Genomic DNA, 27322 nt, shown 5'->3' on the forward strand with positions numbered 1-27322 from the left:
AAGTTTCTCAGTGCTCACCTTAGATCTGAAAGTAAGGCATACACCCACAAGCATGATTTGTGACATCACTACTGGTTTGCTTGGAGAAAATAAACTGTGGTTCAGTATGCAAATTACACAAGTGTGATGTTGAAACTTGAAATCTCCAGGTCACATACACTGAAAATAGTATTAGATTCTTACTGGCCTTTTAGTGGAACAATGACTAGATAATGTTCACGGCACCATTGGACAAGAAGTGTGAGGTTATCTAGCCATCAAATTCAATAAGTACTAACGAATATTGTGTGATGGGATCACTCCAGCCACAATGGAGTGAGCTGCAATTTAAATCTAGGTGTAAAAACAGATACCAATAGCCCCTACCCCACTTCTTACCCCCCTCTTTTTGGCTCCCTTACTTAGACCCAATCCTTCTTTGAACTTGGCCTTCATCAGCCCCTTTTACACTGCCTGTTCAAGGCAGGAATGTCATGCCTCACCATTACACATAAAAGGTATGATCAAAGAATGGGTGGACAGAGTTGTCTCACCTTTAAGCCGGCAGCAGAGATAGTAACAGTACTAGATCAACGTTTTTGTAAAAGGGACAGCCAGTGGGTCAGGACCATGGATGGGACAGGTGTGAGGTTTTGAGGACATGTTAAGTGTGTGACCAAACCTCTGGTAGATTGAAAAGGCAGCAAGCAGTAGTTAGCAGCTAACTCAAAGAAGAACTACAGCCGAAAATGTGGACAAATTTGGGAGACTAAGGTCAGAGAGTTCCTTACCTTCCGAGCAGAAATCAGCTGCCATATAACAGGGATGGTACATTATACTTTATTGACATGCTATGCCATTGTTACTGTTAAGAAAGGGGGACTGCTTATGCTTAAGGCCCAGAATATGTGGCTGTTATATAATGTCCGCTAATGGCTGTGAACCAAATGGGTGTGTGTCTACAGAGACCACTTCAAAACATTTTACTGATTCACTTGTTCCTTCCGCTGGTGTGGTCACAGTTCATTGTTTTCTTTCTCCAGTAAAATAAATGAATAAATTACAATATTTTTCTTTGCTTTTCCATGTTCATGTGGTATTAAAGCATTAATCTAACTTGGATTCTACATTTTTAAGATTTAGATGCAAATTTGCACTTTAAAATTAAAATTTTAAATTTTAAATTAAACTTCGCGCTTCTATTTGTCGTTTTTAAAAGGGAAATTGGGAAAAGGCGCAAAAAAAGGCGCTACATAAAGCCACCTCGTGCGCACAGTGCACACAGGTTTCCATGGCGACGCGGAGGAGGGGAACGGGTGGTCCCACCCACCGGAAACAGTCTCTGCAGTGCCAGCAGAAAATGAAAAGAAGGCGGACCCGTGATCTCTTTTATTGAGTTTATTTCTCACATATCAGCCCGCACATATGTGTTTTGAATGCCACAGCCGTGCGGGAGCAGAGTGGAGACACCCGGTGGCATGACTGGACTCCCGTGTACGCGGTTTGATGAAGTAGAGCGCCGACTGTGTTGGAAACGCCGCACCGGCCGAGAGTAGACTGTGTGGGTGAAGGCAGAGCGGTCCTGCCCCCTTCAATGACCAACCTTCAGTGCTAGCGAGAAAAGCTCCGCTGGCGACACCGCAACCATGGAAGGCTACCATGAGTATCCTTAAGTAGTATTGCTGCCGAGCTGTTGGCCCTTAGTATCACTGTTTCAATATGCCCGACCGGCAGTGCTCCATGAGGCTCTCGGTTGCCTGATATTAACGTTACAGGCCTGCTTTTTCCATCTGGAAATTTCTTGGCAGGGGAAAGCAGGCCAGCTAGCACTGCTAGCGTTTGCCTTTTCCGCGCCGCATCTCTGGGCTTTGACGGTGCAGATTTTTCCATGACCACACCATTGACACTTTTGTCTGTCAATTCAAGGACTTTTTAACTCCTAAAAAGTATTTTATGGGATTCATATCGGCGAACGAGAAGCGGGCCTAAGCCAAAATGGTGAACTGGAGGCGGCTGCTGCGAATGTCCAACCGATCGTTTCTGGCCTTCATATTCTTCTTCTCCATGTCCACCACTTGTCTCTACTTCATTTACGTGGCTCCTGGAATAGGTTAGTTGCCAGAGGTTTACACTAAACGCTTCACAAGGTAACAGTTAATGTGATTATGACACGGATTATCCTCTGCAGCCCAACGAGCTCTCGCTGCTGTCACAGTCCACGCTAAAACCGTTAGCTGACAAGCTAACTAGCTCATAGCTAAAAGGTCCACCCCGGGCCATGATGTCCAGCTAACCCTCGCTATTTTGAGATGTTAGAGAGAAAAATGCGTCTCCCAATGACACGCGGAAGGACATATGGACTTTATATTATCCCCTTGTGTTGCTTTTATAGGTGATATACGCTTTTGTTGGAGTTGCACAGCTGATTGGGAATGAATGAAGTGGTGGAATCAGTGCTAATGTTAATTTCAGGGTTTGCACAGAGGCGATACACACTGCAACACAGGCAGGCTGAACCTGTCCACGACTGAGATTTAGACGTATACTTCAATGAGTGGGCCAGAATGTACCAATAGTATTAATTATGTCTAAATAGTATAGTATTCATTATCTCCAAAAATGTCCAGTTTTGTTACATTTGTAGTTAACTTTAGTGAGCTTTTACCTTGATTGAGTTTTGTCTTGTTCTTGAAAGAGTCCCCTGAAACAATACTATGACGGACACTGAACTCTTATCAATCTGCCTCAGTGTGTGGTGTCATTTTTAACAATGTGCGCTGATTGTATGTACAATCGTACAATCCACTATGTTATATGTATTATATGATAGTTTACTGGACATTCCTGATAAAGAAACGTAATTACACAGATATTATTACATTGTTGTTGTTGTTGTTGTTGTTATGCTGATTCAGATTCAGACAACTTTATTAATCCTGCCAGGGGCAATTACATAGCAGCTTGCTATGTACACATACAGTAACAGGTAGACACATAAATAGATTACTTATGAATAAATAATTTTAAAAAAAATATGCCAAAGAGTTCAGTGGAATAAAGGAATTCATAAATAGAATAAAGTTAAGTTTGATTATGATAAAATAAATGAAAACATTAAAAAAAAAAACCATTTATACAGAGAATTTAAAAGAGGAATTGCAGAAGAAATAAAAGATTTGAAATGTTGGTTAGTCTAACAAGCAGATAAAATGAAACAACGCCTTGACTGAAAGAGGGGAACTTCACCTCCAAGAACACACCCAGATGAAGTTAAAATACTTGTCGCTTTCTTACGTTGATAGCCAGCAGTGGTCAAGTTCCTTTGTGTCACTCCTGTGATCGTAAAGACTGTTTCTGTCTGTCAGTGTGAGGCTGTGAAACCAGCAGATACATAACAAACAATCATTACTGTATAATAATACAGTCCAGCCCTGATGTTTGACCAGTCAGATGTGGCTTATCCTCAAATACACTTCCCATGAAAATATTTAAGAATAGTCTCTATCAGTGTGGATGTTTTCATCCACTTTCTCACGAATGCCAATACTAGAGTGAACTTTGGTGGGTTGGGCACATTTCCTTTTTTATCATATGCTCACTTCTTGGTAGCCTACATCGCTTTTGTTGATTTGACACTCAACTTGGTAGTTTTTGTGATTACATGTTGGAGGAGAATTGTTGTGTGTGGACAGGAATTATATGCTGAGAGCGCAGGCTTTTACTGGCAATCGGATGTAGTCATGCTTGGGAGGAGAGGCAGTTCTGGGAAATTTAGCTGGAGACTTTTGTTTGCCCTGAGGTACAACAGGATGATTGTTGATGTAAAAGGATAAGATAGCCAAGAAATGGGTGGTTTTATATTCCAGATATAGACTTTATTAGTTGACGTGGGAATGGGGTATTGTACTTGTGGGTTTTTTCTGCACTGAATGGCATAAAGTAAGTAAAGTAAACTAAAAGCGTTTTGAACCGTCATATGTAAGGGGGATTCGCCCAGCGATTTGCTGGTTTTTATTTTCAAAAGTGGAAGCAGGTGGAAACACCCCCCCCTCCTTTCCCTTATTATTCATCTAAGTATTATATTACACATACTCACTGCCAATTGCACTTATTTGTAAAATGCTCAGCATGCTACTGAAGATCTCACAAACACATCATGACTTATTTTGTATATGAATTTTGTACATCTTCACTCATAGTAGGCTTAATTTGGGTTTTAAAAAATTACATTTTAGCTGTGAAATGAAAGAGAAACAAAAAGTGTTAACTAGTCAAGTGTTGCCAAGTTGGAATGTGTTTCCATTATGATATTTAGCCAAAGATTTGTTTATAATGACTGTTTATGTTTGTGCAAAGAATACTAGACTGGAGTTAGCATGACAGGAACACATGACTCCACAGATATGAATTATTAACAGCATCCGTGCTGCCTTCAGTGCAATCTGGAGGCATGCAGACTGAATAAATGGGTGGAGGAGCATAACAAATGCAGGGAGAATGTGAAGAATCTATGACAAAAGAGTAAAAGCTTGTCCTGGCCCAACACATTACTAAGACTATTGGTGCTTTTTGGTCATCCGTCTCTACATTGCACATGCTTTAAACTTGCATGCAGTTCATTGTTGTAGCTAATAATGGTGCAGGCAATGTGTGCAAATCATACAGTCAAGAGAAGAGCATTTTTTTTTTTTAATTCTTTGGCCTGAGCTGTGTGTGAAACAGCTGTTGGTGTGAATACTTTTGGATGCAGGTTTCCTCTCTGTGTTACAGAGCTCAGGGTGTGATGCAGCCTACTGTGTGTTGCTGACATACATGCAGCATTTGGGTGCTGCCTTCTGTACAGTATACTGCTGTACAGGCTGACAAGCTTGTGCGGATTCTCAGCCGGTCTGTGATTGCTGTGCTCCACGCTCTGTTCAACATCCAGCTGAGAATTTAATATGAGAACTCAGGACATTCATTTCATGCTTTGCTTGTTCTGCCTTCCCTGTGACAAATTTGACTTTTCAAGCATGTGTGCAGTTTGGGAATAGGAGTACATATTGATAAGTGTGTTAGCCTGACAGCAGATATAAATGAGCAGTAGTTATCTTTTTAAAAAAAAGTATTTGGTGTTTTTTTTTTTAATTCTGGACTGAGGAGGACACTTTTGTTTTCATGGAATGTAACTTTTACTGTGTCCATCAGCTAATTGTGAGTCTCGTCAGGCAGAATTGAGCAGCAGCATCCGCTGCTTGTCCTGCTGTGACCTGCATGTTTTCTTTACCCTGTCACCAGCTCCTCAAGCAGGTCTGCGTGGCTGCTCCGTGATAAGACGCTTATCATCCCGGAACACTGTCCTGTTTATTCATTCACACACGCACACTGAAACTGATGCACTGGCCAATAGGGGGAAAGCAAACATGCTTGTCTTTTTAGTTTTAGTTTTTTGTAACCCTTTGATACCTGAGCAAATTGGTTTGATTTCCTTAAAACAATTGGAAAAAGGTGACAAGCAACCCAATAAGAGATGGCCCAAAATAGCAAGAAATTTTCAAAAATGTAACAAGAATAAGGAAAAAAAAACACAAAACAACAAGACATTTTTTTTTCTCTAACATAATGTTTAATTATATAATTAAGATAATTATAAATGCAATTTTCTGGACATTTTCCTTTTTTTTAAAAAATAATAAATTAAATATAATATCTCCTCCAGCTAATTTTCTGATCATTTTCTTTTCACCTTTAATAACTTTTTTTGCAGTTTGTGGTGCGTTTCTTGTCAAGTCACTTGTCAACAATGATTTTCCCATTTTTTTTACAGCACAGGAAAACTGTCGATCCAGGTGTTTAAGGGTTCTTTCAAACATAGAATATGTACAATATCACAATATCAAATTTACTGAATCACAAATTGATAGGATGATAAAAAGTGTGTTTGCACCTATCGCATACCTTCAAGTAACAAGATTTTTTGTCGCCAGCTGGCTGCCATTGTGTCAAACAGACAAGTTTGATTTATGTCACCTGCAAGCGGGGGCGTTAATTGGTCCGGTGCGGCGCTTTGCATTGTGGTAGTTGTTCGTTTTCTTCCTCTTGCACAAAAGTAAATGCCACAGTCCTTTTTTTCTCTGTTTTCTCAGGTCATGTAGCACCAATTTGTATTTGTAGCAGTAAATTTATGCACAGGAGCTGAGCACATAGGAATTTAATGAGAGTCCCAGCTCAACATTGTGTCAGCCTATACTTAACAATGTTGGACTTGAAAAATAGGCAGCAGTGCCTCCTTGTCTGAAAAAATGAGAAAATAATGAGAAAACTTATTGGCAGATTGATTCACATCAGTGAGACAAAGGGGTGGACATTCCTCAAGCTCACTGTGGCCGTTAATTAAGGCTCCAATGATAAGTATAAAAACCCATCAGTTATACAGCTCACAACAGGTGGCTCTTCCTCGAGTCTACTGTCGTCTGAATAAAGCTATGAGAAAGCCTTCACTTTAACAGACTGATAACCCCGACGTTTTTACCTTTTCCATGTTCTTAATGCCATTTTCTCATCTCTCTCTGAGTATGAATAAAATACAGATGCAATGAAATGAACACATTGCAGAAACTTTCTTTGTGAATTAATTCCTTGACTCTGTGCAGTTATTAATTTCAGTGAATAAGGACGCTAAAACAAACTAGAAAACTGCTTCTGTTGCTACAAAGTGACCGCTTTCTGTTTCCCTTCTCCGAATCACGAACACCCGCCGTGGATATTTTCTACATAACTGAGATGCTACAGCTTTACTGTCCTGTCAAAATTTCAAACTTGAAGTCTGTGCACCTGTCACCTTTAAGCAGCATTAAATATCTAATATTTACGTAATTGTTGTTGCAGTAACTGTTGATTAACATTGCTCTGGAGTCTTTGTTGGTGCTGCTGTAGCTGTGAGAAATGAAATTTGCTGTTTCTAGTGTTTCTCGCTGCAGCTTGAGCATCATATTTGTTGCTATGGCTGAAAAAGTAACATCTACATGTCAAGTTGTGGTGTTGGTGTTCAATAATTAACATTCAAATCTCTCGCTCCTGTTTTCTTGTCAGCCAACACATACTTCTTCATGGTGCAGGCTCAGGGCATCATGTTGAGGGACAACGTGAGGACCATCGGCCAGATGATTCGATTGTACACCAACAAGAACAGTACGCTCAACGGGACGGGTAAGTGATACACACATACACCTCTCGAGCCCCTTTCCAACTTCACAAAAATACCCACTAACACCCACAAATATCTAGTTTTTTTAATGTACTGGGAAAGATTACAAAATGCATCCACACCCACGTCAAATTACTTTGCAGTAGTCAGGGGTATTTATCAGCTCCAGCTCCAGTCTGCTTTGATGGAGATACAGCACCCAGGTGAACGCAAAGCAATCACAACAAAATACCGGCCTACTCCGCCCAAGCAACACTCAAACATCGCTCCAAATTTAGTTTGCACCAAGTCTGAAAGAGACTGAAGAGAAATTTTTTACAGGTTTCCACACTGCTTTTTTATTTTTACCAACCTGTTTTCCTGCTTGTCCGTGACCTCAAATGTGATGGCGCAGGAAAACACGCACACACACACACACAGAAAGGCTTGCTTGTGTGCTGCAGAGATGTTGATAAAGCTCTAGTCTTCTGGCAATAGGAAAGCGGTCTGCTCTTTTTTGTGGGTTTTCCAGTGTTTTCCCTCATCAATCAATCAAATTGTATATATATATATAGCACCTTTCAAACAAATCTAATGCAATTCAAAGTGCTTTACAGTTTGAAGAAACAACAAACAGGAACAAGAACAACATATGAAAAAAGCAAAAATTGATCTTAAAAAAATGGACCTTAAAAAAAGGAAAAAAAAAGAATACATATAAACCATAAAATAGTGATGGTAAGATATTACATAAAATCCAGAAAAAAAAGATACGTTTTCAGTTTACGTTTAAAAGTATCAATATTTTCTGCTCTTCTCAGATCCCACAGCAGGCTGTTCCAGCTTTTTGGAGCGTAATGGCTAAAAGCAGAATCACCAAATGTTTTAGAGGTATTAATACGTGTTATCTTAGCTAAATACAAAGATCCTACATACAGTATATGAGGATGAAAGGAAATTGGCAGTCACAGTATGTGGCTGTCCAGATGGTGATGTCTGGAGTGAGATCTACCTTCTCCTGGCCCACACTGCCTACCTATATTAATATGCATTGTGCATAAGATTAACAGCCATCACTCAGACTCATGTTGGCTCTGAGTTCTTTTTACATTCACTTAAAAAAAAAAACTGCTGTTTCTACTTTCCTCTCAAATGTGCAACCACAATGACCAAGATGGTTAGGCTTAAAAGTCAGCAGCAGCAGCTCCAGCCACATTAAGAGTGACCACAGTAATATATTACATTTACAGAGAACTCCTTGAGAAACTCAAGTTAGTTAAGCAAAAAACAAAAAGGACAGCGACTGGAGGAATGAATGTGAGACTTTACAAATTAAAAACACTGACAGCAGCTGTTAAGCTTTAAGAGGCTCCGGCAGATGCAGTGCAGAGTGAAAGCAGGGTTTCCATTTTTCAGATCAATAAGCTCAGATAGTATTTGGCTCAAAATTTCCCTATATGTCCGAGACATTGAAAGCTTCCAGGTTATGAGGACCAGCACCAACACTTTTATTGGAAACCCTGAGTGACAGAAAAGGGGATGTGGATGAATGTTAGGAAAGATATAACTTCACCCCAAACACTGATCAACACCCGAACTACAAGCTTACATAGCATTTCTGCTACTATAAGTTCCATGCTTGTCGTTTTTTGTCCTAAACAACGTCCACACATGGATATGACTATGTTTTCTTGTACGTTATAGATATTTTACTGATTTACTTATTTTTACTGGAGTCTTTGAGGACAAAAACACTGGATTTCTGGAAAAAGGAAAATAACTTCTGTTGCAATGAACACTATACAATGGGACTAGGACTGATAAATAGATGGTGTAGTAAAGAGACTACAAGAAATTGCTAAAGCAAAAAGGTCTGGATGTGCAGAATTCTTGGGTCACAGTTTCAGTCACAGAAAAGGAGCGGGATTGGTGAAGACAAACATCGTTGGTTTAGTTTGACTGCTTTGGTGTAACTGAGCTCTGATCCTGAACAGTAACAAGTAAACATAGCTGTCAGGTGAAGGGCAGTAACACTGACATTATTTTCCCCTCAAAGTGGAGTATAAAGTATAATTAAAACGAAATATTCAATTACAAGTACCTCAAATTGTACTCAAGTACAGATTTTGAGTAAGGGGGTCGAGAGAATATAGGCCTGGCCGATTAGTGCGGCCAATATTTGGCAAATTATCTCTATCAGCGTTTTATTTTAATGATTGATGATAAAATTAATGAATTAAAAAGTGCAAAGAAAGTGTCAGCATGGGAGGAACTTTCACTTTGTAAGACCGCAGGGAGATATTTTTATTAATGCATTTTTATTTAAATTTCACTTGACTTTCAAATTAAAAGAAAACTTTTCGGGAACTTGCTGTATTTGGATTTGGATTAAACATTTGCTAAAGGCATTTAAACAAAGTTTTGTGTTTGAGTTTGTTATATTCCAATTTCAAAACATTGATAGGAGGACTTTCATTTTTATTGTAAATGCATATGGGTTCCAAATATCAGTTATTGGTCTCATTAACTACTAATAATCAGTATTGGTATCGGCCCTGAAAAACCAATATAAGTCGACCTCAAAAATGTACATTTCATGCTGTATTATGTAACTGTATGCTGCTAATACTCCATAACAATATGCATTTACCATCCACATACATATATGTATTTTTGAAATGCAGTAATTGTGCTGCAGGTAAATATAAAGACTGCAGTACCAGTTTACAGTCACTTAAGTTAAACACTGATGTCTACACCTGAGAAAAACAAAGAAAATACATTGAAGTGTGGGTAAGATCATCAATATGTAGGTATATAGCTCTGTTACTTGGTGTAGGCTATGTCACTTGCAGTATTATATATATATATATATATATATATATATATATATATATATATAGATATATATAGATATATATATATATATATATGTATACTGTATATGTGTGTGTGTGTGTATATATATATATATATATAAATATATATATAAAAGATATATAGATAGATATAGATATACATATATATATACTGTACATTATACTTGATGTTGATTGTTTTTGCTGCAGACTATCCTGATGGTAGTAACTCCAGTGAATATCTGGTGCAGCCGACCACGTACCTCCCTGAGAACTTCACCTACGCCCAGAACCTCCCCTGCCCAGAGCGATTACCTTCTATGAGTGAGTAGAGGACTGCCTGACATCAATAATTTTTAATTTAAGAGGCCTTAATATTTTAGTTGCAAAACAAACCTAATGAATAGTCCAAGGTGTTTTTTCACAGGTGCTATATTAAAAATATGCTTGTCATGTTGTGTGGTATTCCTTGTACAGGGTTCCTCAAGTGCCGCATTTCTCTAATTCACGTTTATTCTGCGAGTAACTTGATGATGGAAGAAATTAAGACTTTGCTGATGTGGGTTTGTGTGCTCTCTGCAGCAGCGTCTGTGAGAAAATAAGCATCGCTCTGTAACACTGCTGTACTGCGCGAGTGGAGTGGGTGTTTTTTTACCACAACACAAGCAGAGTGATACATCTTCTCTAGCAAACATGTAGTTGGTCATATCATGTCAGCTTCAGGAGTCACATTTTCCCACTTTAAATTTAATCAGAACAATGATTAAAATTTAAAGTCATCATTCTAATATTTCTGATTCAGGACTCCCAGTATTTAGAAAAAATAAAAAATTTAGTGAGTCAGAAGAAGTCAGTAGGTTTCAATGTGCCAGATACATCTTTAATCAACATTTTCTATCTCCTGCTACTATGAGAATTTACATATTTTAACAGGTAGACCAAAAATCTTCGGCACAGAAAGTCTTTTCCACCTAATTTAATTTGCATGTTGTAGCTACAGGTTGTGAATATTGATCAGGCTGCCACTCAGAACGTCTTCTGACCTCTCAGTCTGCAGATTTCAGCTGAATATTTATGTTGTGGTTATCTGTAACTTTACTTTCTTCAACTTTATCTTTTTTTATATATATATATACCTAAATTGAGTCAATAGGGGATTTGAGTGGATCCAGATTTGATGAGGGGATTAAATACTGAAAACAGGCTCGGGAAGTGGATTTGATAATGATGGATTCAGAATGAATACAGTACTATCAATCCCCATAATTACAATATCTTACAAGAATTAGCAGCCTTTATGCTGTTTGAAAAGAGATTAATTATTACTATTATTAGTGCAATGGGGCATAGTACAAAAGGTGACATATTAACAGACAGTTACATAAAACATTGAGACTGAACAAACAGACATTATGAATGAATTTGGTACAATTTGTAGTTATTGTTGTTAATGTTTTGGTATGTGTGACCAGAGGAATTTGGGGGGATATAATAATAATTATAAAATTTGCAGCAAGTAGCAATTATGGTCAAGAGAGGGTTCGATTGACCTCAAATCAAAACTGCAAGCAGCAGTTATCGGGTTTCGGGTTTCACAAAGCCGGCAAAGGTTGGACTGATGGCAACTTTTTTTTCTTTTTTTTTTAAGTAGGATTTGTACCTCAAAAACTCTTTAAATCATCGAACATGCAGGAGCAAATAACCAAGAGGCCGTGTCTTTTCTCTTGACAGTCTTGTTTTTTCCTGTGCAGAGATTTTGTTGTTTTTTGTTGTTGCTGTTGTTGGAGGCTGATGTATCAGTGGTATAATCTCCCCCCTCAAACTCTCCACAGAGGGCCTTATGGAAGTGAACATGACAGAGATCCCTATGGAGGAGATAGAACTGAAGTTCTCCTTTTTTGTTGTTGCTGTTGTTGGAGGCCATTGGAAACCAAAGGACTGCAGACCTCGCTGGAAGGTAAGTTTATACATTTTTCTAGTAATTGTACACAAGTTTTCCTGAGGAATCAGACGTGGAAAGTAGGATTTTTTTTCTGATATTGCTTTGTATAATCTCAAAATAATTTGTAATGTCTTAGTAATGTCTTATTTTTTTGTGAAATAATTTAATACATTCCTTTACTTAAACTCTTCATGATGGGAATCTAAATAGTGGAAACTGACATGCAGATTGAGAAACACTAAATCGTTCAGAAATGCCAGATATGTCCCACTTGTGGTAAACCACATAGATACTTGTATGATAATACGATATGTTTATTGTCCTCCACTCTCAAAAGGGTTGTTTTTTTTAACTTTTGACATAAATAAACTAACTTTTTCACTGGACTAAAAAAAACTCACATTTTATGTTACAATAAACATTTTGGCATTAGAAAATTGGTCTTAAAATTAAAATCAAAGTGGTATTAAAATGTTAAAAAGTCTTAAGTCAACCTTGCCTTAAGCTGCAGGAGCTCTTTGTATGTCTTATGAACACAGACAACCTTTTGAGTATAATGTCAGTGATGCAGAGGGAACTCTTCTTGGGGAAAAAGAATAGAAACCAGATGTATTAAGTAGGTGTAGGTCAAGTTTTATTCTAATATTTGTGCTTTAGGTGGCCATCCTGATACCATTTAGAAACCGCCATGAACACCTCCCCATCCTCTTCCAACACCTCATCCCCATGCTGCAGAGACAGCGGCTGCAGTTTGCCTTCTATGTCATCGAACAGGTACAGTCTGCTGGTGTCCATGTGTGAACTGCCGTTACAAGTCAAACATTTGGCGGAATTTCTAAACGCATGCTGTATCGAATGTGGGAAAAAAGTGTGAAAAACATTTTGGGTAGTGAAGGAAGTCCCTGACCTTAGTGTGTGTGTGTGTGTTCAGAGTGGGAGCCAGCCTTTCAACAGAGCCATGTTGTTTAACGTGGGATTCCTGGAGGCCATGAAGGACTTGGACTGGGACTGCTTGGTCTTCCATGATGTTGACCACATCCCAGAGAACGACAGAAACTACTACGGCTGTGGTCAGATGCCACGCCACTTCGCTGCCAAGCTGGACAAATACATGTACATGTGAGTGTGTCATCAAAACTTCAATTTTTAAACTTTTTATTTATTTATTTATTTTTTAAAAACATACATAAAAGCAAACATGAACTGTAGATGTAATATTGAAACAGGTACACACTTTCTTCTGTGCTGATGACAAATAGATTAATGAGCTGACATGAAATATTTGGACAAGCAGAGAACGATCCAGATGGTTAGATCTGTGTTTAATTCGTGTTTGTTGTTGTTTCCAGTCTTCCATACAGCGAGTTCTTCGGTGGTGTGAGTGGACTCACTGTGGAGCAGTTCCGCAAGATTAATGGTTTTCCCAATGCATTCTGGGGATGGGGAGGAGAGGACGATGACTTGTGGAACAGGTTAGTCTACTAAAGAGGGGTGTAAAGTTGATTCAGAAACTATTAAGAAGCTATCACTTAGTTCCTCAACGGGGGGACGGAGGGAAAGAAGTGAGCTTGTGGTGTATATCCATGTAGGAATATAGTTTTGTTTTGTATGCTTTCTATGTCTTAGTTTTTTGTTTTGGTCTGTGTGTCTTTTTTTCTTAGAATTACTTGTGTATTTTTATTCAGGTATTTTTTTATTATTATTTATTTAGTGATTTGTATATATATATATACTTTTGTATATGAGACATTTCATTTGATGACCAAAGATGACATTTTTGCCGCCCACACCTTAACACTGTGGCAGGTTAGAGGCTGCAGTAGTAGTGTCTCCAAGTGTCTCACAGTGTTAGCTGTGGAGTTTTTTTTGTGTAAAATGTAGGTTTCAGGTTTTGTCAAGAATGTGTGTCATGGACCAGATTATATTTCTGGTTCTGCTGCATCGGTTGTCATCCTTATTGTACAGTTTATCATGTGTCCGAGAGTGTTATATGAGTGCAATGCTAAGTTTGTGAAGTTGTCTCTTAACTATAAAATGACAAAATCTGTGCTGCAGTGTGTGATGCAGCCTCTGGTAGATGAATGTAGGAGACAACAGGTGACTTGGGCCAGCTCACTTTATCATGGTTCACGTCATGATACAGTTGTGGGGTCCACTTTAATGCTGCGTTCCAGACGACTCGCATACATTAGCCCAGCTATGAGCACGTAGGCTAGTGAATGACATGTTTTGACTTGATAACAATGTAAGTATAACAATGCTGTAAAATAAAATGGATAATGGTGTCTGTTACCTTTATGGGTAGTTTTTCCTCTGTTTCACTCACATGTGCAAGGAGGAAGCCCCACTGACAGTGCAGTTGTCCATGGACCTGCCACATAAACACCAGTTGGTCACTGTCTGTCATGTTTTTCTTTACGGTTGGTGTTCTGAACCTTGAACGCTTGAAAGTCGAAAATTCAAATGGGAAATTCCGACCTCCGGTTTTGAAAGGAACACGGCATAAGACCAGTGTCAAGACACGTAACATTTTCTACTTTTCTTCTGAATGTGGAACAATAGCAGACCACAACACAGGCCCCGTGTGGTATCCATGGTTACCCACTGAAGGCATCTGCACAAGGTGTTTGTGGACAGTTTGTGTCCGTGTCACAGTGAAATATAGATTTATGCAGAGGAGGAGATATTCTAATTTTCATCAAATTCACCCTTTTATGTGTTTTCTCCATGAGCTAGGCCTGTGTTTATCAAGTGTCTCAGAGTCATTCCAGGAAATAATGAGTTAATTGCTAAGTAAGTAAAATGTGGTTGAAGTTTGATTCCTGACTTCTGAGGTGTTTGGACCACTTCTTGTAATTGTGATAAATAGCAGTCCACTTCCATGTTTTGGTACAGTTAGTGTTCACACCTGATGTGTACCATACCAGAAGCACTCTGAGACTACCTTTTAAAATAGACCCAGCCCGGGTATAGTACACAATGTTCACACTATTAACACGAATTGGACTTTGGGTCAAGTCAAGTGAACTGGGATCTGGGCCCCGGGTACATGATGTGAAAGCCTCCTTAATCTCTTTATGTGTTCCCAAAACATCACTCCTCTCACACAATCCCTCTATCTGACCTCCATCTCCTGCAGCTCCTAACAGGCCACAACTCCTCTGCTGCTCTGATAAATATCGGGACAGATGGGAGGGATTTCCTGTTACGAAAGTTAATAAAATGCTTTTCTAGTTCTAAAAGTAGGATAAAAATGCGTCACTCTGAGAATCACTCTCGATTAATACTTGCCCTGTTATGATCCCTTCATTAAGTAACATTTCAGTGTTTGAATTTGTGACATAGGGGTTCTCACAGTTGCCTCACACAGTGAAGACGACTTTGAACAAATGTTTAACACACCTGTAAGAAGATATTTTTTATGTGTCAATCAGCAGGTTGTCAGTTGTGTTTATAGTGTTCGCAGCTTCAGTTAAGCTGGAGCATGTGATACAAATGGCTGTATACTCATTAGTTTAATTCTGTATATAGTAATGCAGCCTGGTTTCTTCTCAGGGTTCACTACGCTGGCCTGAATGTTACGCGACCAGAGGGAGAGATCGGCAAGTACAAGTCAATTCCTCACCATCACAGAGGGGAGGTGCAGTTCCTCGGGAGGTAAGACAGTTTTTTGTATCACACCTTTATTAAGGTCTTTATCTAAAGAAAAAACAGTAGGGCCTTTCTTTCATTTGAACTGTGTCACTTATGCACACCTTTTCATCTAATATCCAATAGATGCTGGCTACAGTGTTTGTCATTGGGGGGTATTTTGGTGTATTTTTTGCAAAAAGTACATTTAACTTCGGATGGAACTTATTTAAAATTCACAGAAATACAGCAGGAATGTACAGTATATACGTGATTTGTGTTGTTCAGCACTGTAAAGATGTTCCCTCGTCATGAACACACAAACTGTACTTTATTTTGACTTAATCCTTAATACACTGTCCTGCTGCCCCAAAAACTCACTAGAGAAACAAATTTGAATTAATCTACTGCTAGAAATAGGCGCCAACATAGTCAGTATTTTATCCTGTAACATTTGATAAAAAATACATATACCAGCTCTTTTAGGAAATTACTGAGCTTTTTTTCCACCGAAGACCCTTAACTGTGCCAGCTATGCTTTTTTACACAGAGCCAGACAACATTGTCATAATGCCACCCGAGTGTGTGATTTAAGATAGCGTGACAGCATGCCAGAAGCAAAAGTGGCATGATATCCATCACATGTAACACAACCGTGTCAGCGCCAAGTGTGACCTATAAGCATCAGGCAGCACTTTGTAAACAATAACAAATGCATAACTTGACGATAACAATCATTTGCCATCTCGGTTATAAGGGGGTTGATCTCTTCCTCTGCTTGGATGGTAAGGAGCCTCTGGACCTCGCACTGTTTTCCTAATTTCCTGCAATTTTCAGTTGTTGTTCTTTGTCTTTGAGTTAGCTGCTAACTGCTATCAGCTGCTTTTTCAATTGCCTGGTCACAAGCATGACACATTGTCAAAATGTCACACCCATCCCTGCTGGCTCAGTATTCACACAGACTTTGATTCTACTTGGTTTAGGCCTGTGCGATATGACGAAATATATCGTCTTACGATAAAGAAATGTATATCATTTCATATTATGCTATATCGTTTATTTCGTTTACGTCATCTGGTAACGCTCTGCGTCCGTCCGCATGGCCGAGGGGGCATCTACACAATGCACAATTGCCGAAACCTTAGGACTGTATATCAGTGCAGAGTTTTCTCAATCCTGTCAATATATTCAACTTACGTACATACTGATATTGATATAAGAACTGTGTGTGTGTTCGTAGGTATAAACTGCTGAGGTATTCCAAAGAGCGGCAACACTTGGACGGCCTCAACAACCTCCATTACAGCCCCCACATCTCCCTAAGCAGCCTGTACAAGAACATCACGGTGGACCTGTACCCCGAGCTCGCCCCTATCGCAGACTACTGAACTGCCCCCACCAACCCCCACCCAACCCCTCCTCCACACCCCCAGCTCACCCGGCTCCCCTCCGGCCTGGCCTCCTGGCGACCCGTTCAGCTCGAGGCAGAGCGGCGATGCGGCGGAGGAGAGGAGGGGGGCACAGGCCGCGAGGGGTGAAGAGGCGCACCATGTAATGCTGCCAAGAAATCTTAGTGAGGAAAAAAGAAAAAAAAGAAAATCCAAACCGAAAAAAAAAGAGGAAAAAATGAAGAGGCAGTGGCAAGTCTCTCACAGTGAACTGTTGATTGTGTGTGTCTGTGAATATGTGTGTGTGCGTGTGTGCAAGCGTGCGCGTGTGTGTGAGATGGATGAGTTGCTGCATGTCTTTTTGTCCGTGCCGGCTTAACTACTACGAGTTGACATGAGTTGGTTTAGGTTGGAGGGAGCAGCAGCATCTCAGCTCTGATGTTTACTGCAAAGCCTTAATGTGGCAGAACCACAGCTCCCTCTGCTCGGCTCCGCACTGCTTCACTTCTGATGTATCACCGTCACCTTACAAGCCAACAGACAAGTTCTTGTCTCACTTTCTACTATCATTTGTTTTATACATATCATTCTGTTCGGCCACAGTATTCCTTTATAAGGAGGGATCTGAGCGAGGTTGACTTTAATGTTTGTGATGTACTTTTTTCTTTTTCTTTTTTTTCTTTTTTGATACGTGGTATTTATTTTTTTCTCTGATTCAGGGTGTTTAAAGAAGCACTCCTGTCTGTGTCACTCAAGTGTTCGCTGTTTGTTTTGCTGCACTGCTGCTGAATCCGCATGAACATGTATGTAAATATCGGCCTCTTAAAGCTCGAACACAGAACACAAATATGTAAATATGGGCCTTTAAATGCTCGGGCATATTACAGTGATATTCCAGTGGGTTTGAATTTTATTTTGGCAGCTACCTTCGTTCTAAGGATTTAATAAGAGTGAGTGGTTTCTTCCTGACAGGAAGATCTTCTAACACTATAGGATGTTTGGCTTAAAAAAAAAACTGACGTATCCAAATCTTAAGATTTGACATTATCTTTTGCATGCCTTAATTTATTTTGTTTACCAGATTTTTTTTTCTTTTCTTTCCAAACATAAATTATTTCATCAGTTAGAGATGTGTATATTTTTAATTTTGCCTTTTGTTGTGCTTTTTTTTTTCCCTTTTGAGGTGCACTGTGTGAAAAGAGTAGAGCTGCTCCTCAGAAGGGGGGAGGCGTGACTTGCGTCTCTGTGCCTTTGTACAGGGAGCAGGGTCGGCCATTGCAGCAGGAGTGTGTCCACACAACATGCTTTAGTGCAGGTTCATGGTTTCATGTGAGTGTATATTTTTTTTGTCTCAGATGTGTTTTTATTTTTTAGATTTTTTTATGATTTTTATTCAACTGATTTAGTGCTGGACCATGTGATAAAGCTCTTCATTGTACTGTACCATGCGCTGAAGCATGGGGATTTGGGCTGGATGCTGTGTGTCTGGACTGTGGTGTTATTATTTTCTAAGCTCGTCAGGCAGTCAGAAGGGCCAGAATGAGAGAACCGTAGTGTCGGCCCCTGGCGGCTGAAGCTACTGCTGTTCTTGAATGGCACGCGCTGTGAAAAGTTTAATTTCTTAAAGCTTTGAGCACTATTAAGATGGAGAGAAATGTGTAGGCAGATTATTTTTGACCAGATGTTCACTGTTAAGATTATCCTCTACATCTCTAGGTTTTTGAATTTGAACACGAGTAGATGTTTGTTTGGACGTTGTCCCAAGACGTTAAATCAGAACTCTGGCCATTCTTTGACCCAGCACCTTATTTCCTGTCCTGTCAGACTATTTAATCTCGTTACTTGCTTCATGATGGCTCCCTTAGAGGCTCTCAAACACTGTGCGATTTTGGTTTTTGTCAGTCCAGGCTGTGGCCCTGCAGCTCACTGTCCTCCAGTGGCCCGTTTAGAGCTTTGGTGACCAAAGTGATGTAAGAACTTTACAATCAAATATGTGACTGCTGCCAACTAACCAATCAGAGTAAGAAACACACTGTCCAACCCGACAGAAATGTTGGTACACATACCACATTAACTGTGTGCTGTATTTATCTGTGCTGTAGTATTTCTTAAATACTAAAACAAACCAAAGGCTTAGAACTCAACTTACTACAGCTTTTGATCATATCACATGAATTTCATCAGCACTTGGAGTTTGCTCTGTTGTCATGGAGTCATGGACGGATAGAAAGTAGCAGAAAATCTGACTGCTGATGAAGATCATGTCGAATGACTGAAAGCCCCCAGAGGAGCCACCAAATGGTTCTTGTTGTGAGATGGTTTGGGAAGGAGCTAAACCTAACATGCATTTTTTTAAAAACATGACTGGCAACATCTCTTTAGAGATTAAACAATTTGTCAATTAATCAGATAATTTATAGAAAATTATTCTGAAACTGTTTTGTCGATGGATTAGTCATTTAAGTCATTTCTTTTAGTCGTCTCAAATGTGAACATATTTATTATTGTTTTGGTTTGACAGAACAAGAAAATTGAAGAGGTCACTTTGGACACTAATACAATTATATTTTTATTGGACAAAACAATAAATAACGAATTAAAGGAAAAATAATATCAATAAATTAAAATGTAGTGATGTGTAATCATTAGATGCAGGGTACAAAATTTAACTCTTGTCAATCAGCCAAATGGCTAGTAAATGCTGTGATTTTACCAGCCACCAATAGATTACTATTGTGTTTTTTGGGGGGGGGGGGGCTGGTGAGTGCAGCAAATCTACCAGCTACATGCTTATTTAACCAGCATTTGGCTGCTGGATGGTTCTAATTTTGTACCCTGCAGCCCCTAAATTTGTTTTCTATTTCTGATGTAGCGCTGCGGTTGACCAGCATTCTAACAAGCCTTGACACTGATATGATACAGTCATACTAATGGTGACTGAGACGGTATTAGACCCGTCTTGTGTATCAAGGCGTCACACGGTGTCCAGGGTCTGCTGCCATGTCTTCATGGTGTGTGTCTCCGTTCAGTACTAGCAGGCTAATAAAAGCATGGCTTATTTCAAAGTGGTGACACTCACTGTGTAATAAGACATGCAAGTTTTTCAGTAATTTTGCACCACTTTTCACCCAGGTGCTTCTGTGCATGCATTCTTTGCATGCTGTTTAATATTTGGAGCAGCACATGCTTGAAAGCCTGACACGATGCACAGTTTGCAAGGCAGGTAATGAGATTTTGTTGTCAGTAGATGGATTGGTAGGAAAGAAGGTTTCGGGTAGAAATGGCCAGAGTGATGTTCTTAATTTATTTTCTGTTGTTTTAAAGCACTACACGTCACTCATTACACCCAGGCTTCCTCCACACAAACGCTGCAAGGACTTCTGGGAAAGGCAGTCTTTTAAGCCACGGTGGATATATCCTGACCTCACCTGCCCGCCACCTTTCTCCCAAAAGCCCTTGCAGCAGTGATCGTCAGAGCAGCCCGTGTATGTTTACAGTTTTTGGGGGTTTTTTTCTTTCTTTTTGTTTTTGTTTTAATTTTTCAAAGGCAGACGCGACTGAACCTCACGCTACAAAACAATCGGGCTGGTGTTCGGCTACAAAGCTCAAACACTTGGCATGTGGATCAGATGAAAGAGAGGAAGTCACATGTCGGTCTGTTGTTGTGCTGAAGTCTTTTAGCCGCGCTCTCTCGGGTCTGCAGAACCGGGGGACTTTGAAAAGTGTTGGTTTAGCCGATGATTCTCTTGTGCTATGCCTTTCTTAGCTTAGAACCACATTTTTGCATAAGAGAAGAAATCAGCCGTGTTTGTAGGTTTACTGACTGTGTAGCAGCAAGGTGGAGTATTATTGAGAAATGGCTGCTCACTTCATCACAACATTGTATTTATGACTCTTGATGATCGGGTGGTTGAACACAATACAGGACCCCCCCCCCCCCCCCCCCCCCCTTGATCTGCCCTTCCTGTTCTGTTGCTACAGTGTTTAAATCAGCAGTAATGCCTTAATTATCAATTACTGTTTGTAGTGAAATATCTGAGAAGCAGTGTTCAGATTTAGTTTGTACACATATTCAATATATACGAACACGCTTCCACAAGTCTGGACTGAATCATCTTGTACAGTGGTCAAAACAGTATATGTGAAAGAGGGTTAACCAAAAATGTCTCCATGACAAAGAATTGAAGATCCCAAAATATCAAGAGATTTTTTTTTCAGTTGTGCATTATTTTTCTTCTCTGTTAAATTCAGAGAGCGGCATCAGAAGATGTAATAAGTGTTTCCCAGCATGAAGAGGTGTTGACAGGCGGTCAGCATGTAGCGCTTTCGATCAGGCTACATTCCATTACTCTCATGGATCTGCTTGGTGTGTTTGCATGGCCAAAGCCAAAACTCTCCACATGCCAAAACTTGGGGAATAAGCTGTCTTGGATCTCAATTGTTTGTATTTGTCAAGTGTTGGGCGTCGGGTCAGTGGGTCCCAGCACGACTCCACTCGTCCCTGCAGCCCTTTTTATCACACAACTATCTGAAATGTAAAAGTCCGTAAGACTGTTCAGATGTGTTTACCATTAGACAACATTTTGCAGTATTTATTTGTGCCTTTTCGTTCTTTCTTTTTCACTTTACATTCAAAACGGAGAGATTACTTTTTTGTTTTCCTGAATTTGTCAATGTTTGGTCCCCTTCATATCAACATGTGTAAAATATGTTCATGATTACAATCGAAAATATCTGATGTTTATGGCTGCCTTGACATGTGAAATAAATAATCCACTGTGACTGCCAGTGGGTCATGTTCAACGAAAGCTTTGCCCATATCCACTACTGAGCTGCAAGGGTTCTCTGCACATTTCAAGCGTGCCCTTGCAGTCAAGGTCTCATCTCATTTCTTGAGAAATTCATCCAAACTAAACTTCACTGTCCTCTAAAAGAACACAAGCACATGTCCTCCTCATCGATGATTTCAAGCACAACTTGCTGAAGCTGTGAGGCTAATCCACCGACCCCGAAACCTTTTAAATATAGCCTTCAATCTGCATGGCCGAGCCTACAGAAACATGCGTGGTCAAAGTAATGTAATCATGTAGTTCCCATGTGCATGATGATCAGAGCAGGTACACAGCGGCTTTGCTTTTATGAACAGCGCTGCGGGCAGCTTTCCACTGATGAGCAGTAACTGGACAGCATGATGTTGTGATGTGTCCATGTTGGTGATTTGACACATTCATCCCCGCGATAATTAATCTGGATTCCAATGTTTTACATTGCTGTCATTATTATGACATTCTATGATTTTTTTTCTTTGATTCTGAAAAATGTTAATAATCACAACCTGACTGATAAATCAATGCATACTGACCACTTTACATGTATATCAGTATTGGAGTAGATAGAGAAAAAATGTGCATCCAGAAATATCAAATATATGCTTGAAGTCATTTAGAAACAGTGTTGCATAATTTGTCCACCAGAGAGCGCTGATGAGTTTATTTATCGACTGCAAAATGCTTAAAAACGTCTTAGTCACAGTTCTTAAAGAATCACTTTATGAGATATTTATCACAAGGTGTTCACACTGGAAATTTTCCAGAGTTTTGTGGCCTCTATCTTTATGTGGAGATTTACTCATAACATAATAAGAGTAGAGTAAATAAATAATCTAATAATGGTATATTGAAGATGGTGTTGGTGGATCAAGTACCAAGAACTTGTTTTAAATGAATACCAAAGATGTGTTTTGGAGAAACTGGTAAAACATTGCACCAAAAGATCCATTAGTAGCTGTTTTGGAGCTTTCAGTTATCCTCCACAGGAGTCTTTGTGTCTTAACTTTTCAGCCAACATGGGTGGCAAGTCTTTAACCCTTTGAAACCTGGATAGACATAACTTTTGTTGTGCTAGGACCTTTGAATCCTGAGACCATTGCTTTGATTTCTTAGAAAATCATGTGGAGAAAAGGCAATTAGCAAATTTCAAGAAATGAATAGATATAAAAATGAATTAAATAATGAGCTATGAAAAATGTCCCCAAAACTATATAAACTCTCATAATTATATATTTAAAAATATGTTGCAAAATCATTATAATTTTAAATCACCTTTGTCAAGTTATTTCCTTGTGTGTTTTTCTTTTTGTTTTGTTTTTTGCTGCCCTTATTCTTTTTGTGATCATTTTCAGGTAATTTTCTCAGGTTTCACTGAAATTTCAAAATATGAATAATGCCAACAAGGCAAACTTTGTCTGCCAAGGAGAATCACGTGATACAGTTGAAAGCTCCAGAAAAGCTACTGATGGACCATTATGTGAAAAGCCCAGAATAAAATGTTTGAATTCATTTTGACACAATGTCCCCTTTACAATGTTTGTCCACCAGAGAGTGCTGACAAGTTTTTAACTGTAAAGTATCCCACATATTTTGGTCACAAAAAAAAAACAAATTCAAGGGATCCTTATCCAAAATGCTTGTGTGTATGTGATATGATTATTGGTTGATATTTTGACATCTAATACAGCTATCAGTATCTGCCTCAGATTCCAGTATTAGTGTGTCTCTAAAAAGGAACTAAACCATCCACTGATGAAGACCACAAGATGTGGCTGAAAGTTTCCAGTAAGCTGACCTAGGATTAAGAGTTTGTTTTGTCAGAGTGCTATTTCCAAGGTCTGTATTCAGGACCCTCTAGCGCAAATATAAAACCAGCTGATATGTTGTCATCAGATTTCAGCCTGGGTGTCAGACCACATCACTCCAATGATGTGTGAGGTGTAACATCTTTCCTTTGAAGTTCTTTGATCCTCTGTATGTCCTGATCGTCTGATCACCAACTTCTTTGTTTCCACATGAGTCCGTGTTGAAGAACGAAGCTGAGTCCCACACTGAGCCAACCCTGTGAACATGTTAATGTAGCACCCCACAAACCCCCCACCCACCCACCATCCTCCGGACATCAATCACTGAACTTCTTTTCATGGTGAAGTTAGCTCCATTGTCAGATTTCTGCAGTCTTTGGTAACAGACAGTATAAAAACAGTTTGAGTCTGGTGTTGAATTGTTACTTTGTAATTTTTTTTTTCTTTGTCAACGGAAGACAAAATAAACACTTCATTGCCATATTCTGGAAAAGAGACCTGTTTGTTTTATTCCTTTTCAAGTGCTTATGACATGTTTCACATTACATTTGTTGAAAGGGGGGTGGAAGAAACAATCACATTTACTGTTGTTCTTTTTTAAAGTTTTTTTTAAAAATCTGTAATTTCATTTTGAGGTTCGTGTGAGTGTAGGATTTAGTGGCATCTAGTGGTGAGGTTGCAGAGTTGAACTATTGTGGCCAAATGGCTTTATCTAGAGCCAGTGTTTGGTTTTTCTGATCTGGACTATTGTAGACCAACTTGGCGGACTCTGTGGAAGAGAGCTTGCTATGTATGTAGATAGAAAGGACTGATTTTAAAGCCTTTTTCCCACTTAAAGAAAAAAAACAACACCCTGTAACATCTGGGTTTTCTATGTAATGGGAAAGGTAATGGTCTGCATTCACACTTGGATCTAATTACTCTGCAATAGTCGCGGGTATGAATCGGCTCCAGCTACGTTTGGTATGGATGGAAATGCAACACCAAGGTGAATGGCTAATTTTAGCATCTTTACCAGCAAAATAATGTCTGTCTCTGCCAAAGCAGTGCTTAAACATTGTTTCAAAATTAGTGCACACCGAGTTTAACAGAGAGACTGAATAAGTAAGTAAGGGATATAAAAACAACAATAACATGTTCATTGGCCTTCATGCTGTTTTATATTGTTTATTGACCTATTCTCTGGCCCCTCCGTGGCATTGAATGTGACACACCAGAAAAAAACAGTACGGCATACACGTCTGCTGCAGAGCCGTGTACACTGCTCTAGTGTATTGGCAATGGAAATGGGGCTATAGCCTATTTTTGGCGGATTTTCTTGTGTTTAAAAAAAACTGTGTACACTGAAATTTTGATAGAAATTGGGTTTTAAGTAACGAGAACTATTATTATTTTCAGATGATGACACACTCATGAAAATATGCAGATTAAATATGATTTCTGCTAACAGATGCCCCCACATCCTACAAACTGGACCTCTAAGTACTTTTTTTTATCCCAAGTATTGCATTTGCTACATTTCAAGTCACTTCAGTTACAGAGTAAAAACAAAAGTCAAATGAAAAAGTCCTGATAAACTGAGAATGGGAGAGCAGAGGAGAGATAAATAAGCACCTGCGGCAGAGAAGAAGCTGCAGGTGTGTCTGCGGCCACAGGAGGGCAGAGCTGCAGAGAGGTGACTGCATTCAGCTGACACTCAGTAACACATGTATGTTCTACATGTGTTCAGGGTTTAGCAGTTGGTGCTTGACAGGGGGTTGTTTTATCTGAAATCTGACAAAGAATAATTCACTCAATAGGGCCACTTGTTGATTTTTAGTATATATTCGTATTTATATGATTTAGTTGATATGGACAATGCAAATTAACATAGTACAACTTCTGCCTGTTACAAACAAGCTATAGTAACTGATGTTTGAAATATAGAAGTTATAGCTACTGCTAGTTTCCAACTCCTGTCCCTAGTTAGAAAAAGAAGAAAAAAGATATCAACTTTACATATAATAGCATGCATACAATAACAGTAAAGGTAAAAAGAAGATAAAAGGGTAAATATTTAGCATATTTATTCATAATTTTTTAATTCATTCTTTTTAACACTTGGTTAAACAAAGACGCAACAGGCTTAATTATAGTCAAGGGGCTCCACACTGTAACCCAATATGAGATATGTGAGAGATCATCGGGTGCATGTACAGTTGTGCTGTTTGCTGTTTATTCACTGGTTCAAATACACCTCAAGCTGACACACAATCACTATTGGACATCTCAAACGATGTTCTCAAAAGATGCGATCATCTGCAATCATAAGCACAGGATCAAAAGTTAAAGGGCCATAGGCTGCATTTGTTGAGGCCGAGGATTTAAACACCGCCAACCTGAGGAAAGTCCTGCGGAAATATCAGAATCAGAATCAGAATATATCACCAGCACATCTGCTGTCCTATGCCTTGCTGGTAACACACTTCATGTTTACGCTCCTTTCTGAGAGGGATATAAGACCATCCCTTGTTCCTCCATCAGCAAATCCGACCAGGTCACATGATCACAAAAGGATTACCCCAAACAAGGCACCTAGACCTGATGGCATCCCTGGCTGAGCTCCCAATGTGTTTCTAGATCAACTGGCAGATGTCGTCATAGACATTTTCAACCTGCTTTATTTTGTGGTCCCAACATGTTTCAAGAAGTCCTCTATTGTCCCTCCACCCAAAAAGACCAAAGCCTGCTGCCTGAAAGACCCCATTTCACCTCGCTCATAACTCCTGTACTGTTGTTTCCTGAGGTAAAGGCTATCTGGCAAGAGGCTCTGGGGCTGCTAGTAATCATTTTATAACTTGTAAAAAAGAAACTTGCATTTTTCGCTTTATTGACATCTGTGATTATATAGCTACTGTGTCATTAGTTAAAGTTGGCTAGTCAAAATTTTGGACTAAGTCAAGGCTGCTACTGATTAAAAAAAAAAAAAAGAGGCTAACTGTTAAATTCATATGCCGTGGTGGCATTGTGTGTGATGACTGTACCATTTATTTCCAGGTCCTGATTAAGGAACTGAAAATAAATGCATGAGGAAGAAGGGAATTCAATTCCTTTTTTACTGTGTTAATATTTGCTTAAATGGTTTAAGTTACGGATGCTCATCTTGTTTTGGCCGGGGGCCACTTTTGCAAAATGAAAGGGGGCCAGGGGTCTGTCGCAAGAGCCCCACAAAAGTCAGGTGTATGCAGGGATGTTGCTAAGATTTGAGGACATTTACAGTTTAGCGAAGCTCTATTTTTATGCTCTATATGAACTCTGGCATCTTATTTACATTAAGGATACAGAGAAAAATTCCAATGTGACTACATTTATTGAATTAGAAAATGTTCAGGGGGAGGGGCACCCAGCAGTCTATCAGAGGCCAGATTTGGCTCATGGCCTGTAAATTAATTATTAATGATTTAAGTGTTTCCAAGGGGATACACTGTTGCCTTTGGTATTTCCTGTAAGTTGTGCAGCCTGTAATAAGGCTTTTGCTTTGCATAGTTCCACAATCAGGAGGTCTATGTGTGGTGTAAAACTGCGGTTGTTTCTAAAAAAAAAACGAGTGCATAGTGTGTCTGCATATACGTGTGTGTGTGTGTGTGTGTGTGTGCGCGCGCGCGTGCGCGTCTTTCTTTCTTTCCCATTCTCCCATCATCCATTGCGGGACAGGAAGCGTCCCCTGCTTTTGGCGCGGTCTTGATA

General features: G+C 39.4%; 1 protein-coding gene across 1 annotated transcript; it reads left to right on the forward strand.

Moving 5' to 3' along the window:
* The first annotated feature begins 1334 nt into the window (after positions 1 to 1334).
* b4galt6 (UDP-Gal:betaGlcNAc beta 1,4- galactosyltransferase, polypeptide 6) lies at positions 1335 to 20868 on the forward strand. Its single transcript, XM_042515960.1, has 10 exons — positions 1335 to 1642; positions 1927 to 2089; positions 7051 to 7167; positions 10213 to 10326; positions 11835 to 11959; positions 12602 to 12718; positions 12876 to 13063; positions 13294 to 13416; positions 15500 to 15601; positions 16815 to 20868. The coding sequence occupies exons 2-10, from the start codon at positions 1975 to 1977 to the stop codon at positions 16960 to 16962; spliced, it is 1149 nt and encodes a 382-aa protein (XP_042371894.1). The 5' UTR covers positions 1335 to 1642; positions 1927 to 1974; the 3' UTR covers positions 16963 to 20868.
* Positions 20869 to 27322: the final 6454 nt, after the last annotated feature.

Source organism: Plectropomus leopardus, chromosome 3, assembly GCF_008729295.1.
Source record: "Plectropomus leopardus isolate mb chromosome 3, YSFRI_Pleo_2.0, whole genome shotgun sequence".
Classification (NCBI taxonomy): domain Eukaryota; kingdom Metazoa; phylum Chordata; class Actinopteri; order Perciformes; family Serranidae; genus Plectropomus; species Plectropomus leopardus.